General features: G+C 43.7%; 2 protein-coding genes across 4 annotated transcripts; both read right to left on the bottom strand.

Moving 5' to 3' along the window:
• Positions 1–2,424: 2,424 nt before the first annotated feature.
• Positions 2,425–8,369, bottom strand: LOC142885652 (sorting nexin-12). 3 transcript variants are annotated; one of them, XM_076022325.1, is made up of 5 exons: positions 7,991–8,369; positions 6,422–6,517; positions 5,491–5,615; positions 5,310–5,400; positions 2,425–3,136 (listed from the first exon to the last, which is right to left on the bottom strand). In XM_076022325.1, the coding sequence occupies exons 1-5, from the start codon at positions 8,147–8,149 to the stop codon at positions 2,882–2,884; spliced, it is 726 nt and encodes a 241-aa protein (XP_075878440.1). In that variant the 5' UTR covers positions 8,150–8,369; the 3' UTR covers positions 2,425–2,881. The 3 variants fall into 3 exon arrangements, with proteins under 3 accessions (XP_075878440.1, XP_075878442.1, XP_075878441.1); XM_076022327.1 differs by lacking the exon at positions 2,425–3,136 and adding an exon at positions 4,760–4,776 and having other exon boundaries at positions 7,991–8,368; XM_076022326.1 differs by lacking the exon at positions 2,425–3,136 and having other exon boundaries at positions 5,283–5,400; positions 7,991–8,368.
• Positions 8,370–14,010: 5,641 nt separating this feature from the next.
• LOC142885651 (cytokine receptor common subunit gamma-like) lies at positions 14,011–20,514 on the bottom strand. The gene is made up of 8 exons (XM_076022324.1): positions 20,362–20,514; positions 19,173–19,263; positions 17,248–17,420; positions 16,965–17,098; positions 16,710–16,875; positions 16,098–16,206; positions 15,803–15,863; positions 14,011–15,001 (listed from the first exon to the last, which is right to left on the bottom strand). The coding sequence occupies exons 1-8, from the start codon at positions 20,423–20,425 to the stop codon at positions 14,756–14,758; spliced, it is 1,044 nt and encodes a 347-aa protein (XP_075878439.1). The 5' UTR covers positions 20,426–20,514; the 3' UTR covers positions 14,011–14,755.
• Between the last annotated feature and the right edge of the window lie 1,415 nt (positions 20,515–21,929).

The raw sequence follows: 21,929 nt of genomic DNA, 5'->3' as shown, positions 1-21,929 counted from the left end.
AGTTGTGGAACTCTGTAATTTGGTCTGATCATACTCTAAATTGAAAATGTTTGGGTCCATGGATGTTGCTTATGTTTGTCAAAGAATTGCAGCTGCAATTTCTGATTAAGTTCTGCCCAGCGTGGCCACTTCCTATAAGTGTAATTGACCTGTAACACTAAAATGTGTAATTATTAGCATGTCATCAGGGTGTCTTGATTTTATACATCCTTTACGTAACATGATGAGCAAATATTTGTAACTGTGCTGACGTCACCTAAGCAGCAAAACATTGACGTGAACCATGCCAGAGGTCATTGCCATTCGATCGTTTCATGGACATAAGAACAAATATCTTCCCCCAGCACACGTGTCGTTGATGTTTCTTTCACTCCAGTTTACAGTTTATCTGTATTATGAAGGCAAACATTTTCTTCATAATATGAAATGTGATTTATTTTTGGGGAGCTCACTGACAGGATAGAGAGTTTTGTTTTTTGCAAGACACTGGTAAAGTGAATTTTGTACGTTTTTTTTCTTTTGTTTGTGTGACCTTTGAAGGGTGAACTGTGGCGTGATAGAATCATTTGGAAAATTGTGCTTTTTATGTCATAAGTTGTGTCTTCTGTGCAAAGTCACACATATTACTCCTTTTTCCCCACCTCAGAATTGGACTCAGATGGAGAACGAATGGATTTGTAAATTGCACTCTGGCCGCCGTCCCAGCACATCTACCTCTGTCGGACACCCCCACCGCAGCCACTCGTCTTTATTACCCTTTGTCCTTGCCCAGTCACTCTGCTTTGGGTTGTTATTTCCATTTACTTCCACTTTATCAGGCTATTCCAACTGTGTGTCTCTGCAAACACAACAAGCGTCACGGCTGCACACGGGGGCCCCGGCATTGGGACTGCTAAGAAAACAGAGGCTAATCTCTGGCCGGGCTCGCTGTGTCCATCCTGTCTGGCCGCTCTCGTTACCCAGGACATCAAAGCCCTGTGGTTTTGTAGGTCACAGCTCTGGGTGGATAGAGGTCAGAGACGGTGCATGCATCCCAGGACGCAGACAGGTTTTTGCAAAAATTGTTCATGACGCGTTTAACCCCTCGCCATAGACTGTCACCACTCACTAGTTCAAAGATGAAAAGCCATCAGAACACTGTTTTGTGTATACATCCAAATGTTTGCTGCTGTAACAATGAATGTCTTGCTAAAACGTAGCAAAATTCACTTTATCCAAATCTTTGAACAATAATCACTTTCTTGATCACTCACCTCCCCAGAAATGAGAAAACTTCATTTATTCCACCTTTAAAGAGGTGTCTCATAAAACAGGTGGCTCTGGGAATAAACTCTCTGTGATGTCACGAAGGATGTCGATGCATCCCCAGGTGAATGATTACACCTCACAGAGACGGCCTTGTTTTATTTTTTCATTCCCTTTTCCAAACACCTGTACGGTCAAATAAACTGTCTTTTTTTTTAGCGAGAGGCTGCAAACAGAGGGTTAAACATGCTGCTCAGACTCAGCTGCTCCACTGGAGTCCAGGATGTACAATAAAGAAAATGGGTCAAATATGAGACCTTTATCTTAATCTCCGTTCAAGCATCATCGTGTCCAATTATGGTCACGTCTCCTCTGGAATTGCCCGCAGGTCGGGTCCAACATCACAAGATCGCTCCTCTGAGGGGCAGCTATAATCCAACCGAGGCCAGAATTCCTTCTCCCCACCGTTAATCTCTCTGATTTCCTAACCACCGGCCAGAACGAGGGGAAGATTAGAGGACTTTAACGTTCATGTTTTTAGTGGAACAAAAAGGTCCAGTGTTGCCACGCAGGTGCTGGTTACGGTGCCTCCTTCCTTCCTGCTTCATGTGTTTATTTGCTGCGACGTAAGACGGATCTCTGGGAAATCAGTTTGATTGCGGAATTACGTGTTGGTAACAGTACAAACGAAACCTGCCTTGGGCTGTGACACGGAGGCCTTGGTTTCAGCCATTTCCCCCTCAAAACTCAGTTTGCTCGATCATTTTGTCAGCTTGTTGAAAAACGGTTGGGATGTGCGGTGGAACAGCGTCACTGTTTGCTGTGAGCTCTCCGGACTTTCCAGCCGAAAATCCTCTCAGTTTTGCTCGACGTTGGGGTTGCTTGGACATTTTGGATGAAGCGGTGAAGCTACTAATCCAGCGGCGACATTTCATGGAGTGGGTGTGGAACTCAAAGTTTAAATTTCCAGACACGCCCCCCACACACGTTACCAGTAAATGACTCAGGATTTCACCTCCCCTTCGATTTCCCGACATGCAGGAAAACAAGGTCAGATGCGAGTACGCGGCCCAAGAGCTGACTGGCTGCTTCCAGTCTGTTTAACCAGCATTCACCCTGAACGACCAGTTCCACTGAATCTACTTCAGGAACAACAAAAAAACAAAACAAGAGACCGACTATGGCAGGCAGCAGGGAATTTAATGGGTGGACAGAATAAACAAGGGTGTTCCTCGTCACCCACAGTGGAGCTGCGATGGTTTGAATACAAGAGAATCAAGATCAAAGAGCCGAGAACAGAATCATCTCCCTCATTCCAACAGACCTGCCTTCGCATGTGGCCATTGAACCTAGACATTCTCCTTAGAGTTGATTGGACGATACAAGTGCAGGCATGATACTGTGATACTGAGACAGACAGGCAGCGGCGCTAAAAACAAAACAGCTTAGTGCATGTACGAGTGTTTAGGTAACACCGGGCCAAGGTTGCAAATGCAGCGGCGCGAGGCTTCATGATGCTACATGTGGCTCGACTTTGGGAGGTTCTCATCTGGAATCATGTCTCTGCAAGCGTAGGAAACTCAAAAGGAGCACGTGGCCCTTCCATTTATACTGGATCAAGTCGATTACATACAAATCATAGTAAAACAAAAAAAATGCAAAATAAAAATAAAGGAATGCACAGTCGTCTTTTTTCAACATTTTTCCCAATGACACTTAGAAGATGTGGAATGACTGAATAAACACACAGCATGGTACAATATGCAAATCTCTGTGGCTCGTAACTCCGAGACCGGGACGCTAACGCAGCTCCCCGCTGCTCTCGGACTGACGCAGAAATAAATGTTGGAGGAGGAAGTGTCGAGGGAGCCGCCGCATCTGTCTGGAATGTCTTTGCAGTGACAGCAAGAGAGAAAGACAAGAGTGCAGGATGAAGAGGAAAAGGAAAACATTACAAAGTTAAAGGGAGTCACAGAATTGTTTGCAGCCTGCTGCTGCTCTGTGCGTCCGTCCACCTTTGGGAGGGGACTTCTACTAAACTGCCCTTTGTGACACCATTTTCCCACACACTTCCTGAAAGAGTGGACTTTCGCTCGCCATTGATGCGTCAATGATTAATAACCAACCCCATGAAGGAATCTGTCACGGATCTACTCATGTGAAGTTGTGGTTGGAGTGGAGGCTGCAGTAGGGGTTGTAGTAGTAGTAGTAGTAGAACCAGCTCAACCAGAGACAGCAGGGTGTGTTAGTTATGCAACTACTGTGTTCTGCTGCCACTTCCTTACTGTTTATATTTGAAGCACAAAAAAAAAAAAAAAAAAAAAAAAAAAAAAAAAAAAAATATATATATATATATATATATATATATATATAAAAAGATTAGTGTAAAAGTACTGTAGTTCTGTTTTTTTTAAATTTTTTTTTGATAATTTTGTTGATTTTTATCTTAGTCATGTCTCAAAGGCTCCCGATTCAAAGTTGCAGGAAAGTTGCAGGGACCCCCTCCCCCCCCAACAGTGATCACATTCACAGATAATTATCTTCTATTTGAAACAGATAAATCAAAAACAACTTGTGATGTGTAGCAGTGCAGATGACATGGTGTCAATATAAACAAAAAACAAAACACAAAACAAAACATGTTCAAAACAAGCAGCTGGTTACAAGGAATCCAAGCAGCTGACGCCAGCCAATCACAGCACATTCCACAGGAGTACATGCAGCGTCTCGGCTCACCAGCTATGCTGTCTGATGGCTTCGGTCAACTCTGTTATTTAACACAAAAATAAAACATAACAACTGACAGGGTGCTGATGGAGAGGAGAGGCGCGGTAGTGTTAGTGGTTGATTGGTTCATTGAGCTTATTTGCCAAAATTGTCTGGAAGAAATGATCATTCGTGACTGTGAGTTTACGAGATGGCGGTAAGCCACGGCGGCACGTCGCAAAGACAGAAGCGTGCAGGTTTGCCATGCAGTCGGTGATTAGTGCACTTGCTAATGACGGGGTGGTGGAATTAGTTGGAGGTGTTTTCAAAACAGCTCAGTGGTGACGAACAAACGCTGGATCCCATCAAACAATAGTTCACAGCACTCAAAGCCACGCTGACGGTGGAGGTTTGGGTTCGTGTTCCCAAAAGCGGCTGAAGTGTTGCTGGCAGCCAAGTCGGATTGTTTAAAGAATCTCACACTTCCGCTTTATTGGGTAGCAAAAACAAAAGCTTGCAGGATGTTAATTCTTAGAATTCGATGAGGAACTTGACGTTTAGCGTGACGACAGGAAGTGTGTGAGCTGCACACTGATGAGGACAGACTACAGAATGAAGTGTGATTGTCTGCGAATGAAAAAAATAAATAAATAGAAAACACACACGTGCTGCTGCAGCTGCTGGAGCAATTTTCCTCAAGTGTGTGTGAACTATGGCCTCTGGGGTACCCATGCAACCCCTCAGCCCCCCCTCCCCTCCCCCACCCTGTTTAGAGTGCAGAAAGTTCTGGGAGATGAAATAAAAACAAACTTACTTCATTCATACCTAAAAAAAAAAAGAAAAATAAACAGAGAATAAAAACAGGATGAGTTACATGTATTTACAGTCAGGTACATTGTTCTGTTACATGTTAGCACCAACACAACACAATGTATTTTAGTCTTTACGCTACTTTATTCACATTATATTACAATCAGTCTGAACAGCGTCTCCACCCAGACAATTGTGATCAAGAGTCTCACAACACAATCACGAGGACGTCCCGCTTCTTGTACAAATATGAAAGAGAGAGAGATAGACAGAGATAGACAGAGAGAGAGAGAGAGCGAGAGAGAGAGAGCGCAAGCGAGAAAAAGTGAGAGAGAGTCACCCGTGACATGTTCTGATGTGCAGAAGAACAAACCAGCGCCCACGTAACTTTACAAAGATAGACACTGGCTGAGAGAGAGACAGCCAGACAGAGAGAGAATGAGAGAGAGGGCAGAGAGAAGAGGTGAGACAGAACAGAGAGGCCAGACGGTCCAACCACGACCCCTAGAGTTTTACCCCCCACCGTCCCCACAGCCCTAGTGCCGTACTTTTCCAGGAACGTAGTTGCGGTCGATGGTTTCCTCCTGCAGAAACATGTGAAGACAGCGTTCGTTCTGGGCGAGCGGGTGACCGGCGATCCTGCGCACACACACACGCACACAACAGAGAGCTGGTCATCAGGCTGCACGGGGCGGACGAGCACATAGAGCTCCTGAGAAACACACTGACTTGTTGATGAACTGCTCCAGGCCGACTCGCCGCTCCTCGATGAAGGTTTCCTCAAAGAGGCCTTCGTCCTGACGGAACGGCAGCTGCCTCTTCAGGGCTTTGCTCGGCAGAGACGGTACTACAATCTGCAGGGTTGCAGGGACCAAAGCACAGATTTTTAACGAGGATTTAAAGAAACAAGGTGTGTTTCTTAACCAGAATCTATGCACTTATGCTGTTGCTAGTTAACAGTGTGCAGTCACATCCATTTCAATTTTCTGACTTGACTCTGGAGCGCAGAAATGTGACGCTGTTCTCAACATCAAGGGTCGTCCGTCAAGGTCAATGGACGACTTCATCAACACTGAGAATTGTGGGTATTTTGGATTGCGGCTATTTTATTTTATTTATCTGTGTGCTGCTATTTCTTTTAATCTGTGTTCTTAAATTTCTTTTCCCATCGGTGTGTGCTGCTACTGCTGCTGGAAGTGTTAATTTTCCTGAGGGAGTCATCCCAAAGGGATCAATAAAGTCTCTATCCATCTATCTATCTATCTATCTATCCATCTATCTATCCATCTATTGATGAAGCAGTCTGACCAAGAGCCAGGTGAAACTACTGCCTTTACTTGCAGCTCTTTTATTTATCTTTGAGGGCACTCAAACTCATGTAAAACACCACAAATTTCCGTGGTGTGTATTTGCTGCAGCATCCGACTAAACTGCCTCCCGAGTTTAAAAAGATGCCAAACAGGGTAACAGGAAAAAAAAAAAAAAAAAAAATCACATTTCTGTTTTCTACTAAACCACCTCCAGGGTTCACATCATAATCTGTGTGAGGATGATGTGTTCCCACCACCCTGGCCTCCACCTGCACCACTGTAATTATCAGCTTTTACCAACCAACCTGTTTAGATGACAGGCCTGGAGTGCATCATGTTGCCTGGCTCACCTTGCTGTCTCTCTCCAGCTCATTCTTTAGCCACTCAAAGTCGCTGTATCGTCTTCTCACGCAAGAGTCCTTCAGTTTGAAAATGGGAAGGTTTGTCTGCTCACAGGACAGAGACAAAACAGAAAAATTATTTCAAGGAGACGTTAAGACACAATGCTGTTGTCAGAAGAGGGGAGGAAAACAGACTCAACAGACCAAAACTGGTCTCAATGCCACAGGTTGTCTCCACAGTCGTCTCTGGTGGCAGCTGGTTAATTAATGTACACCAAGCTACACATTTTCAAGGTCAAATCTGCTGACTGGAAGATGTGATCTTTGTTTAAAAAAAATAAATAAATGAATGAATGAATAATCAAAATAATACTGGATCTGTAAACAGATCTGAATGAATGTGCATGCACGTTCGGCACATAAGCATGGCACAATCAAATTTACGAGAAGCCTATCGGGTTCATGTTTAACTGTGAAACAAAACTGTTGACGCTGCAAAATAGTTGATTTGTCCTGTCACCCGCCAACAATCACATACATACAATTAAAAGGGAGAAGAATCAACCTGTCCTTTAATGTTACAGATTCATATACATATTGTATATAGTCCTTAAAGCAACATGTATTATTACAGTAAAGCTCAGAAGGCCAAAGACAAGGGGATCCATGAAGACAAAGAGTATCGTTGTGCAACTTCGGCATCAGCTTCCTGAAAATGTCCTGAAACTCCGCTGTGTCAGGGTTTTTAGCGACCGTCTCCCCAACCGTCGCCGCTGGACTGGGCAGTTGACAGCACTTATACTTCACCCTCTGCTCTGCACAACTGTTGTGCGAACTGCGGCTCTTTAATGGGAATGACAATTATCAACTGAACGTGAAACTAAACGCTACTGCTTCTTCCCCTGATGTTGATGACAACACACGGGATGTTGTCAACAAGCGTCGGCTAGCAGCGTCCGGCTGATTAACTGCTGACGCTCTTAGTTGACAAATGTTCAGGATTAAAAATATAACATGAAAATTATAACTACTCGATCCAGCAGTAGATTAACCCGATGTATACCTCTTGCACTGAGAATGTGTGTTTTCAAGAGGAGGTGAGCGCCTCTGAATCTGCTGGGACCCAGCTAAGCCAACTTGCTAGCTACCACACGCTAACCAGCTAGTTGGCCGCGTTAACTTGTTAAAATACTTTTCGGGAAGAGAAACTTTATCAGGCCAAAGAGGGAACCTCTCATAAAACAAATGCCACCATCCACTCTGTACGTCTGAGGAGAGTGGCTAGCCTCATTTCGGACGGCCAACATGTCAACATCGCCTGCAGCTAGCACCGAGCTAGCGCCGGACAAACACCAGGCCGCAGTCAGTCCCCGGTGTGGGAGTTTTACCCAAGCGCCATCTTGAGCCACTCCGAGGCGCCTCACGTCGCCCCCCGCCCCTACTGGACACGGGTGATGGCGGATACATGGTGCTGACGCGTTAGCTGTAACAAGTCAGCGGGAAATCTACATTACGCACAGCGACATGAGTGCCTGTGTGCGTATGTGTGTTTGTGTGTGATTCTATGGAGCGCCTTACCCTCATGTGAACTTCATATGCGGTGTAACGGCCTCGTCCGCAGCCGATGACTTGTGGGTTGTAAACGTCTATTTCCAGAAAATTACTCGGGGGGCCGTACGCGTCGTTCAGGTCTTGGGGCTTGGAATTCAACCGGCGTGTGTCGGCCACGTCTGACATGTCGTCGGCCGGGTGGATCCGTGGAATGACGAGAAGAACCTTGGAGCAAAGTGTGGCGCGCCCTCGGGTCTCAGAGCTCACCCGGAGACATCAATCAGTGGCGCTCCGCTCGCTGATCGGATCAGCCCGGGAAGTGTCCGACCGACTCGTGTCGCTGTGCTCGTACTCGTGCCGGGGCCGGCCAGCCGCCCTTAGCCCTACCCTTCCAGAGTGGGAGAAAAACCGTGTTGACTGCTGCAGGTGGGACACTGCGCGCTCCACCTAGTGGTCAACTGTGGGTACAGAACGGGACACAGAAAGCTCCAATCTTCAGCGAAACAGCTCGTGTTCATCAACTCATCAGAGGTGGCAAAAGTATTTACAATACGGATACCAGTGTATAAAAATGTTTCGGAAAAAGGAAAATACTGATTCAACTGCTTTACGTAAGTAAACGTGAGAAAGTACAGATTTTGAAATGTGAAAATGATGTTGTGCCATTATTTAAACAATACATTTGTTGATCCATCCATCCATTTTCAATACCCACCCTTCCAGAGCTCAGGGTCACGGGTGTCTGCTGGAGTCTATCACAGCTGTCATAGGGCAATGGCAGGGTGACACCCTGGACGAGTCGCCAGTTCATCGCAGGGCCACATGGAGGCAAACAACCATTCACACTCACACACACACCTGTGGTCAATTTAGAGTCTCCAATTCACTTCGCATAAATGTTTTTGGAATGTGGGAGGAAACCGGAGAGGGGCGACACGGTGGCGCAGTGGTTAGCACTGAAGGAAGGTCACAGCAAGAAGGTCGTGGGTTCGATTCCAGGCCTGGGAGTTTCTGGAGTGTGGAGTTCGCATGTCCTGTGTATGCGTGGGTTCTCTGTGGCCCTGCGATGAACTGGTGACTTGTCCAGGGTGTCACCCTGCCATCGCCCTTTGACAGCTGGGATAGGCCCCCGTGACCCTGAGCTCGGGAATAAGCGAGTATGGAGATGATGATGATGATGAGGAAGCTGGAGAGAGAACCCACGCAGATACAGGGAGAACATTCAAACTCCACACAGAAGGTTCCCAGGCCCACAACCTTCTTGCTGCAAGGGGCACCATATCTGTCAGTCATTTTGCAAAAATTAAAAAGCTGTGTCAGAATAATTTGGATTGAGCATCTGGATGATTTTAGCTTTGCTACTCTGAATATTTTTTATTTTTTTCTTTTTCAGCTGCAGCAAAACCAAACTGTGATCAGTATTAATGAAATAACAATAACGGATGTTATTTTCTACATGTATGTTTTCTCTGAGCTGAAAATGGACTGAACAGTACCTCAAAGCCAAGGTACTCCATAATAATCTTCCACTAAATTTTAGACTACAAAACTCTAGACTCTAAAGACTGGTTCATCGCGTAACCTGATTAAGACCGGAAATGAGGATAATCAGGATAATATTAAGTAAATAATCAAACAAAGTTGATCAGAAAAGGTGTATTTAGCAAATATATGAGAAAGATTACAGTGACGGTTGATTGAATTAAGAAATTTAAAGAATATGTTCACATAATGCTCAACAAACCATCTACAGTTTTGATGTAAAGCTGGTTAGTATTAAGTGACAACTGTGGCAAGTAAAAATCAAATATATATATATTTTTAATGACATTTATTTATAGAGCACTTGTCTTACAATTGGAATGCAATTCAGGGTGGTTTACAACAGTTAAAAACAATGCCAATCAAAAATAACAAGAACATAAACAAAACAAACAGCGGTGTGTCACTTCCCTTTTCTGTAACGGGACCTTCAGTCATGTACGACTCTCTCATTGTTATATTTACGTTTGAGGAATATTGAGAAATTTGAGTTCACATAGATGAAAGTCAATGCATTGTCATTTCACTGGAGAAGAATCTTCTCCATATTCACCAGTGTGACTAGACATGACCTTGTCTAAGTACCTGTATGGTTTTGTGCAGTGAAAAACACAATAAATACAAAACGGTACATGATGAAAAATTGCATGATTATTTTTGGAGAGGAAATTCAGAATCATTTACAACAATATTTTTCATGGTGATTTCACAGTGTAAGTAGTCGTCTAGCCTACGTGGCACAACATTGTCAAATCATAGGAGGAAATAGACACGACATTGCCAATGCAGTGCACTGAATAGCCTAATATAATTTTCATCACGTAGAAGACAGCGGAATAAAAACATTCTGGATAACTGTCTAATGTGTTCGTAGCGTAACGTAATTGAAAAAACTATTATACACTTCAACAACACGTCGGATAGAGCGGAATAAAAACATTCTTAATAAATGTCCAATTTGTCCGTAGCATGGCGTCCTTGATTAAACTAATAAACGACCAGGGGATACAAATTCTATCGGGCATAACTGCCTTGGCAAGACACCGGCAGCGTAGACGGGACGGGAGAGCATGTTTAGTTTCATTTCCCTTTTGGTCAATGTGTTGTGTTTTCTGAGTTGCAGTTGTTTTCTCGTTTGCAGGTGTGTTGCACTTCAGGTATCACTTCCGTTTTCGTTGATGCGTTGTGTTTTGCACTTCTCGGCCACCCCATAATGTTCTGCACCGTGGTGATGTTGGAGCTGTCTACTCTTTGGAAGCCTTTCTGGGTCTTGTTAAAGGGACCACATTTATCCCACCCGTAATGGTGGGTTCGGGTTCGGGTTCGGGTTAGTTATTATTACATTTACATTTTGTGCGTTTGATCAGGTGAGGTAACACCAGCCTTTACCTGCTGTAGAAGGTGTAATTGACCATAGGGGGCCCTAACGTGTTCGACCAGCACTGCACACTCTCTAGGTGCAGCACCAAACAGTCCACATCTGGCAGAGACACTGAGGAGAGTGAGAGCAGGCCACAGTGGGCGGCACGCACACACACACACACACACACACACACACACACACACACACACACACACACACACAGGTCTACGCAGTCTTCGTATTTTTGGCTTAAAGTTGCATTTCAAATGGCTGAGTCCTTCTGGCACCACACTAGCACCAGAGTTGATTGCTGACACAAATCTCAAACAACACTTTCCAGGTTGCTGGATGAACCTGGAACATAGTACACCCCCCCCCACCAAAAAAAATGAGGATGGAAAAGGTCTCTTGTAACATAGCTTTTACCCTAAAATGTGTATTATTTTTAGGTGAGATTTGCATATTGGAGTATTTCAAGGCTGATTCAGGTGATATACCTTTCTGTGCAGGTTTTAAGATGATTATAAATGTCACATTTATGAGCAAATCAACTTTTGTCTCTTACTCTAAATACAGCTTTGTTGTCAGCAAATCAAAACATATCTCGCTCATAAAGCGAGATGATGCCAAAAAAAAGACAAACGAGCTTCAGGAAATGTAAGTGACAAGAGAAAATAATCTGCTTAAATATTCCCATTGAACTTTACCTGCACGGACCTAAATACTATGCAGAGTCACCTATTTCACTAGAAACCATAGTGTATGGTTTGCACGGATGTGTTTGCTATCATTTTTGGAGTTGTGTGTTCTTTATGCTTCTTGCTCAAGGAAGTGATTTTGAAAATGCTAATCGAGCAATGGTGCATCTTTCTAAAGTGCTTTTTGTGTAGTTTTGGCCTGATTTACAGACTCTCAGGCACAATTTTAGAAACTGTTAGCAATCAAAATTGAATCAAATCAAATCAAATGGAATAGAACTGAACACTTATATTAATCCCCGAGCAGGAGCTCGGCTTCACTATCGTGCCCAGAAGGTCTACGAGACACCCTGTGGAAACCCTCACGGACCTGGACTACGCTGATGACATCTGCTTGCTGTTTGACCACGTAAGGTAGGCATCTGTACATCTGTACGGGGCTTTGCCAAGTGTATCAGAGAAGATAGCAGCAAGGAGGATGAGAATAGCTGGCCACTGGCACCGACACCAAGAACTCCCAGCCAAAAAGCTTGTACTGTGGGAACCAACACACGGGCATCGATCGAGAGGACATCCCACACCTACCTTTGTGGACGTACTAAAGAAAGATGCTGGCACAAGAGCACAAATGAGCTGGCCAGATGTATGGCGAACCAAGATGACTGTAGACGCCAATGGAAGGCTTGTCTGAGGACGATGCAGTATAACATTGGGAAAAATTTGCATAATTACAGCAACTGTGTGGCGCAAACAGAAGAAAAAACTAATCAATTAAAAAAAAATTAAGAAATAAAAAAATCATCGACACTGACAGGGGTCCCCAGGATGATGACACTCCACCTAGTGTGGAGGCCCACCATGAGGAAGCACTGGAGCTAAACACTAAATGGTTGCAGGAAGAAATAACCTGCAGTAGTCCAAGACAGAGCTGACTTTCCTTACCAGTTTGTCCAGTCTGCTCCAGTCTCACTCTTGCTCCTGTGACTCCACTCCCCCAGCACACGATGGCGAAACCCCCCCCAAGAGGCCACCACAGTGTTGTAGAAGGTCTGTAATAGAGCCCTGCTGACCCCGAAGGACCTCAGTCTCCTCAGCAGGTGGAGGCGACTCTGGCCCTTCTTGTAGATGACAGTGGTATTGACAGACCAGTCCAGTTTATTGCTCTTATGAGCACCCAGGTGCTTGAATGTGTCCATTATCTCAATGTCCGAGCCCTGGATGTTCACAGCCGTGACTGTGTGGGTAGTTCTCCGGAAATCAACAGCAAGCTACTTGATCTTGTTAGTGTTGAGCAGAAGGTGGTTCTGCTCATACCAGTCCACAAATTACAAGATGACTCCTCTGTAGCCCTGCTCGCCCCCCTCTGATAAACACAACAAATAATGACTGAGTCATAAGAGAACTTCTACAGGTGACAGAGGTTGTGGTGGTAGCTGAAGCCAACAGTGTAGAGGGTGAAAAGGAATGGAGAGAGCACCTTCCCAAGGGGGTTCCCCATGCTGCAGGTTCTCACATCTGACACACAGCCACTCGACCACTCAGGTCATTCGGCCACTCCTCCAACTTCACCCGCAGGAGCGATGGCCAGATGGCATTGAAAACACTGGAGAAGTCAAAAAACATGACCCTAACAGTGATCCCGGGGGACTCTGGGTGAGACAGATGCAGCGGGTACTGTAGATGATGGCATCATCCACCCCTACGCCAGGACGATTGGCAAACTGCAGCGTAGAGCTCACCAGCGTGCAGAGGTGGCCGAGGACGATCCTCTCCATGGTCTTCATGAGGTGGGAGGTCAAGGCGACAAGTCTGTAATGTCTCTGTTCACTAGGATGGGCCATCTTAGGAACCGGCACCACACAGGAGGTCTTCCACAGGATCGGCACTGTGACCAGGCTGAGGCTCAGGTTGAACATGTTCTGGACGACCTCACTGCGCTGGTCTGCACACTCCATGAGAAACCTGGAGCTGATGGCATTGGGGCCTGTGGCTTTCTTTACCTTTGTCCCCCTAGGATTCTTCCTCATTTGGTCCCTGGTGATTCTGAGATGGGAGGGTGGTAACTGGGGCATTCAAGGGAAAGTAAACACTGCTTTGTATGGGAGTTCTATTTAAAATAGAACTCTGAAGTATTTACAAAACCTGTCCACTAAAACACAAATGTTTGTCTGGAACAAACCCCGTCCCACACAGTCTCTGACGTGGTTGCCAGTCAGTGCACCTCGGCTCACTTCCTCTGAAATGAGTACGAAGACTTTTTTCTGGTCTTTCCTGCAAACCACTGCTCTAAAAATAAAACTTAAAAAAATAAATAAAAATGAAATATTTTAGATAGGTTTTTTCCTCCTATTACAGTCATAAATTATTGTTGGCATTGTTGGTCATGCGCAACAAACCAGCTTTGATATACAACCAGTCAGTACTACTCCACAACTGTTCAAAAATCAAATTAAATCAAATTTTATTCATAGAGCAATTAAAATGCAAATCAGGTGGATTTACAACAGTTAAAAAACATTGCCAAACAATTAAAAAGAACATAAACAAAACAAAGAAACAAAGCGTCATACTCCCCATATATATAAACATGCAAACACACTCATCATGAGAAGACATGGCAGGGCACTGAGGAGCAAGTGTGCACTAACTTGTGGGTTTCTAAATAGCAAAATAAGCACAATACATTTCCAAGTACAAAGTATAACTACTTATATATCTGGCTGGCATTCTGTTCCCCGCTAACCTGGTGCTAATTGTCCCTCAAAAAATGTTTCATTAATGACAGGGGCCTGGCAGGTCTCAAGCTGAACATTTTAACCCAAAGTTTTGTCTTTTACTGCTTAATTATTTTTTCAACCACATTATTGCATTTAGCCAGCAGTCAAACTATGTGGAAAGCAGTGGAAACTTTATTCTTGCTTAATATTCCATCAACAAATCAGATGAGGTGTGAGTGATCCCACAATAAAATCCACAATTTCAGGTGTTTCAAACCTACAGTACCTTGGTTGAAATAAGACTCTGTCATTGTTAGATTTACGTTTGAGGAATATAGTGAGAAATTTGAGTCCACATAGATGAAAGTCAATGGATTGTCACTTCACTTTCCTGTAATGGGACCTTCAATTGCCTTCCTCTAATTTGATAAAAGAGATGATATTGGGCGTATTATTGTTCTCCCTCCTCCTTCTAAACTGAAACCTGCTCTGGCTCCTCTGATGATTCAAGGACAGTGGAGGTGGAGGAGGTGGAGGAGCATGGACTGGAGAGGCCCGACTGGTCCAAGTTGTCACTGCTGCTGAGGCTGGAGGTGGAGCTGTGGAGGCTGCCGCCGTCAGTCTGGGAGACAGGATGGTACTCCTGCACGGGGCAGGTGCGCTCATTGTAGCTCTGGCTAAAACTCTCCTTCAGGCTTTTGGAGATTTGAATCCAATCCTTGTTTTGAAAAAAAGAACAGAATAGTAGACTTGTTTTATTTCTATATAAAAGAAAAAGGATTGGATTTATATACCGCATTTGTAGACACTCAAAGCGCTTTACATTGAAGCCATTCACACCAGTGACAGTAAGCTACAGGCAGAGCCACAGCTGCCTTGGGGCAGACTGACAGAAGCATGGCTGTTAATCTGACCCTCTGACAACCACTCAACATTTACTCACATTCGTACAAGGCAATGGAGGTAAAGTGTCTTGCCCAAGGACACGACAACAGAGATGGCGGTGGATTTGAACCACCAACCTTTCAGTCATTGGACAACCCACTCTGCCTCCTGAGCTACAGTCACCCTGAGTTCTATTGATGAGCCGACTACCAATTTTAGCATGGTAGTAGCAAAAGCATCTTAACTAAGTCTTGGGGAATCAGCGGCATGGTAGCGTTCCCTTCAGTAACAGAAAAGAAGGCTAACATGCTTTTTCTGCATGTAAATGAATGTGCAAATTACTTGGAGATGACTTTGGATGGTTTGCTATTAAAAATTGACTGATATATTGCAGTTGTGAAACCAAGCTAATTCCAGCTTTAAGTCGACAAAATGTTTTTTAATCAGTCTCAAGATTCCTATCTGAGTGCTTTACATAGCAACAAAATTAGGATGCATCTGTAGCTAACTGCCGCTCAAAGGCAACATAAGGAGATGATGCAGGAAGCTGCTGCTGCTGCAGTATGTCTCGGGTAAACAGATGTTTTTTGCTTTATAGTTCGGATCATGACAAAGAGCTCTGGATGCGACAGACCTGTATGTCGTGATGAACAGGGGACGGCTTGGGGACCACAGGCAGGAGGATGATTCTGACTCTGTGTGGGAGGAAGCAGGCAGGTGCACGTTCACTCTTGCATGTTCAACAACAGGATCGCTCCTAGTTCCGTCTGAGTTTGCAGAGACGCCTAAGATTCCCCACTTCCCACTGTTTCATTGTCTCAAGGCCAACCACTGTTCCTCTTACACACTGGCTGCTTAAATTCACATCACATTGATTTTTATCCCTATCAAGGATGAAAATAGGAAAATGCATGTAAGTGGAAACCCACCTTTCATAGTGCAGTAGCGTCACAGCCAGCAGAATGAGGACACACAGGCCGATGACGGAGAGGACGGGAGTCCACACTGAGTTCAGAGCACCAACCTGAGCAGTAGTGTCTGGATGTTGTGGAGAGAGTGGAGAGAGGAGGCACTGCACTCATTCTAAAGTCAGACTCCATCGGGGGGTGGGACTGCAACCTGGCTAAATGTTTCCCAAATCCCCTGGAATCATTCCACATGTTAATGTGGCATGGAGCTCACACAAACCCTCTGCAAAGGACAAGCCTCATGATTGGACAAGCCCTCTGTCCATCACGTTTCAATCAGGACAGTCATGATTCATTACATTCTTTTCTTTTCTTTATTTATTTTCCTTTCCTTTCTTTTCTTATCTTTTCTTTCTGTCTTGTTTTATGAGTGTCATCTTTCATGCTCATGCTCCTCTGTTGGATCTAATTCAAATGCCAAGTACTTAAAATTTAAATTTAAGTTTTGTTTTTTGTCTTATACAATAAGACAACTTGGACTTGGGCCTGACTTGGGCCTGGCTTATAGAATAAGACAAAAACAAAAAAGAGTAGTTTTGAAGTCATCAATCAGCTTCATCTGGGTTATCTTACCTGTGCCATTGTTGGATCCCCAGGTGACAGGATTGCTCCACTCGCTCCAGATGACAGACTGGCCACATTGGTCAGCCAGCCTGCTGCGCACCTGCATCTCGTACATGGAGCTGGGGGACGGCATGTTGATGGTGTAAAACTGCCTCCCGCTGCTGATGTGTGAAATCTGCCAACCACGACAGGAATGAAACAGGAACATTATAAAATTTAAACCAACCGTTTCATTATAGAGGGATGTTTTTGTTTTTCACTCACGTCCCAATTCTTGCCATTCGTGCTGATGCGAACTTCATTCTCCACACAGTTATAGGCTGTCTGGTTCCAGTAATACCAGAGGTTAAAGTCAGATCCCATCTGGACAGTCACGTGGATTGGCGGATTTAACTTGACTGGATAGGATGCCACAAGTCCACGGGAGAATATGACAAAACATATAAATATGTTTTAAAGATACACATCTGCATCGTCTTTCATTTCCCAAGACAAAACATTGTGCGTTCAAACTCCCTGTGTCAGCCTGGTACTCTGATCAACTCACCCTTTGACTTCAGTTCAAGCTCCTGTTTATGAGATGAGTTTCCATATTGCAAGAGGGTGCAAAATGTGCTGAAGCGGTCTGTCTTTGAGTTGTAGGGCAGCAAACAACCGGTCCTTGTCCCGTTCTCTGTCACATAGCTGGGGCACTCATTGGAGAAAATGCAACTGGAGAACCTATAATTTACAAATGAACAACATTCAGGTCGTCTGAATAGAAAACACAACCTGAACAGCTGGAACCAACACAGACTTTGTGATATATATATTTTGTTTGTTGAATGTGATATGACATTCCTGTGGGCAGGAGCGTAAGAGCCATAATGTACGTAGTTGTGTGCGGGTCCTCCGAGCCACCAGAGGGCAGCCAAACGTTGATTTGGATGGAAGTCGTGGATTACCACAGATGTTATATGGTGATCAATTATGTTCACCAAGATGCTGAGAGGGGAATCAAACAGTTTTTTATATTGTACTGTAATTGAATTTGTTTGGTGATTTATGTTGAATTCAAACCTTGAACGAATAATTACTTTTTCAGAAAAGTAGGAGGGTGAGTCATGGAGTCCCTCAAGGGTCCTTTCTTGGACCAGTTTTTCTTTAAAATTTACATTTCACCTCTAGGTGATATAATTACAAAGCATGACATCAGTTTCCACTGTTATGCGGACGATACACAGTTATATCTGTCAATTGAAGCTGATGAAGCACATCAATTAGTCAAAATGGATACTTGGCTAAGTGACATCAAAACCTAGATACCACTGATACCACTGAAACTGAGGTTATAATTGTGGGCCCAAGGGAGTTAATGAATGAATGAATTCATTCTAAATGCTTCTGCATGTCTACTAACTCGAACTGGGAGGAGACAGCACATTACACCAGTCTTAGCATCTTTGCATTGGCTTCGAGTTGAATCTAGAATTGAATTTAAGATCCTCCTGATAACTGATAAAGCTCTTCAGTCTCAGGCTCCTTCCTGCATTGAAAAGTTCCTTATCATCCTCCGAGTTCTCAATCCCAATGCGTCAACCGCCTGCTGAATGGTCAGAGTCCCACATCGTCACCTTCCGACGCCTTAGGTACCCGTTTTTCGTCGTTTCCCGACGAGTTGGGCAACCTCACAGACTTACATAGGAATTTCACAGCGTCCGATAGAGACGCCACAGGAAGCATACGAGCCGTCAATAATCTCTACGTTGACATGGCAATGTAATCGCGGAACTCCGTTTACGCGTCCACCACTGAAGGCAAAACGCCTGATGGACCGTCTTATGTAGACTATAAATATTGTACACGCACACGTCGTAAAAAAAGGTCTTAAAAAGTTGACTATAACTACAAGTTGAATATGACCAAACTCTGTCGGGGAGATTTTACGTCGTCACCTCCGAATAGGCGAGAATGTGCTTATGTATGCCATTTCATGTTGTTTATATGTATTCAACAAATTAAACAGTCTGATTTCTCCATTATAAAATGTTTTTAAAATAAAGCGGCCGAAATCATTCGAAATCTTAGTGATGGTGACGTCAGAAGCAACGTGACTAACGTGACCAGTTGACATTGCCTAACGTAAGCTTTTTACATTCCAGTACAGCAAAAAAATGTGTTGGTATGTGAAAATGATCTCGCTGAACAAAAACCTATAAATATCATTAACTTGTAAAAAATACAATATGTTTTTCAGAAAACATAGTTTTCTAAAAAAAAATACATTATTATTATTATTATTATTATTATTATTATTATTATCGCTAATTCGCTGACATTATGTACATCCAAATTGTGTTGATAGAAAATAAGCCATGTCTCCACTAAAGTCTCCTCTGATCACAACCGAAAGGGAAAAAAACAACCACCCGCAAAGAACATTGGCGTGTTTGTGCGTTTGATCAGGTGAGGGTTCGTGACACCAGCCTTTACCTGCCGAAGAAGGTGTAATTGACCTCCGGGGGCGCCAGCGTGTTCCACCAGCACTGCACACTCTGTAGGTGCACCACCAAACAGTCCACATCTGACAGAGACACAGAGGAGAGTGAGAGCAGGCCACAGTGGGCGGCACACACACACAGGACGATGCCGTCTTCGCAAGAGAAAACATCAAATGTCAGCGTGATGGCGTCAAAGGGAATTTACACAAAAAAACCACACACACACACACACACACACACACACACACACACACACACACACACACACACACACACACATTGTGTGAATTTACACAATCATTTCTGATAACTGACTGATAACACCATCACTTCTTTCCGGAGGCACTGCGCTTGATATTTTTGCCTTAAAGTTGCATTTCAAATGGCTGAGTCCTTCTGACACCACACTAGCACCAGAGCTGATTGCTGACACAAATCTCAAACAACACTTTCCAGGTTGCTGTTACAATAATAAGAAAAACAACCACTGATATGATTCCGAAAACACATACAAACACACAAATAGTGTGACTGAAGCAAATAATAGTATAATATATAGAGACACAGGGGAGAGTGAGAGCAGGCCACAGTGGGCGGCACAGGCACACACACACACACACACACACACACACACACACACACACACAAACACAGGACTATGCCGTCTTCGCATGAGAAAACATCAAATGTCAGCGTGATGGCGTCAAAGGGAATTTACACAAAAAACTCCCTGAGCTGAGCTGACACAGTTCAAAACTTAGTTGTTGTTTTTTTTCTTGATACAGCCTCTTCAAGCAGTAAGCCAACAAGAAAAGCGTTGGTCGATATTTTCAAATTTTCCTCGTCTTAAAATTCTGTTTGTCCTGGCAGCATGTGAAGCAACCTGCCAGACTGATAACAACACCGTTGTTTCTTTGCGGAGGCACTGCTCTTGATATTGGATATGGCTTAAAGTTTGTATTGTTTGTATTGTATTTCAAATGACTGAGTCCTTCTGACACCACACTAGCACCAGAGTTGATCGCCGACACAAATCTCAAACAACACTTTCCAGGTTGCTGTTACAATAATAAGAAAAACAACCACTGATATGATTCCGAAAACACATACAAACACACAAATAGTGTGACTCTAGCAAATAATAGTAAAGTCAGTAATTAAAGTCTGTCATGTGTTCTTACCAGGTGGCTTTAAGGCAAACACATGGCCCGTGAGACAAAGGAGCAGCAGCAGTGTCATCGCCATTTTACAACAGGAACGCAGAATGTCCTCACTGCAATCTCGTTGATTTGGTTACACAGCTCACTTCCGCGTTTGCTGCTCCTGAGAGGAAGGACATTTACTTCCTGTCAGAAAGAGAGCAAAATATGAATCTGTAACATAGTGCAGTGTTTTGCAGCCTTTTGTGAGCTACAGCACATATTTTACATTAGAAAAATCACACGCCACATCACCAAATAAACATGTCCAAAAACATATTTAATGACAGAGAATTAAACTGTAATCTCAATTTACTGACTGAATTGACTGAAATCTGTCCCTGTTTGTTTAAACACAAAGCTGATATTCTTGCAAGAACTAGGGTCAGACACACTCTAAGATCTCCCTCAACTGCTTTGAGCCTCTCTCTCTCTCTCTCTTTCACTCTTTAATGCTTCAAAAGCCCAGCTCACGTAGATATGTTGTGGAGAAAGGGGAGAAATAGGTCTGTTCCCCCTGTTTAGTTTGGAGATGGTGTTTAAGTTTGCTTGGAACCTAAACACCAGGCACAATGTTTACATTTTCTTTATAAATAGACTTTGTTGTTAGTCAAGGTGCAAATCAAAACATATCTTGCTTACAAAGTGAGACAGATGCCAGAAAAAGCAAATGAGCTTCAGGAAATGCAAGTGACAAGAGAAAATATTCTTCTGCTAGAAATTTTACCCACTGAACTTTACCTGCTGACACGGACATAAACACTGAGCAGAGAATTAGAAACCAGAGCGTTTGGTTTGCACAGCATGCACTTGCTATCGTTTTGGGAGCTCTATGTTCTTTTTGCTTCCTGCTGAAGGAAGTGGTTTTGAAAATACTAATCGAGATGGTGCATCTTGTGAAGTTTTGGTATGATGTACAGACTCTCAGGCACAGTTCTAGAAACTGTTTACAATTAAAATGAATATTACTAATATGAATATATACACTGCTTTGTGTTAGAGTTCTATTAAGAATAGAAGTCTAAATTTATAAAATCTGTCCTTAAACACAACCAAGTTTGCGAGGAACAAACCCATTCATTTTCCACACCCGCTTAGTCCCGAGCTCAGGGTCACGGGGGGGAACAAACCCATCCCACACAATTTCTTGACGTTGTTGCACGTTAAGGCACCTCGGCTTACTTCATCTGAACTGAACCTTTTTTTAAATTAAATATTTTGAGATATATTTTTTTGCTCCTGTTGTTGTCAAATTATTTTTGGCATTGTTGGTCATATGCAGCCTGTGCATCGACAAGACTTAACGAGTTCAGGCAAATACTGCACAGGGACATCCACACTGCTGTTTAATGACAGAAAATGGACCAACTGGCTGATGAGCGTAATCCTAAAATATTTTTTAGCTGCATAGAAAATCAATGACACTCACTTTTGCAGAAAGTAAGTAATTTAGCAAAGGCATGAGAACCACATCACAGCTGCAAGGGCCCTTTCAATGGAATGATCTGGACCACTTACTGTAGCTGCACGCTGAGGTACCTGCTGGTAAA

This window comes from Nelusetta ayraudi, unplaced genomic scaffold, assembly GCF_046127955.1.
Source record: "Nelusetta ayraudi isolate G7.1 ecotype Tasmania unplaced genomic scaffold, CSIRO-AGI_Nayr_v1 ptg000011l, whole genome shotgun sequence".
In the NCBI taxonomy this organism is placed as follows: domain Eukaryota; kingdom Metazoa; phylum Chordata; class Actinopteri; order Tetraodontiformes; family Monacanthidae; genus Nelusetta; species Nelusetta ayraudi.
The sequence above is the reverse complement of the archived record's forward strand: the minus strand, read 5'-3'. Positions and strand labels throughout refer to the sequence as shown.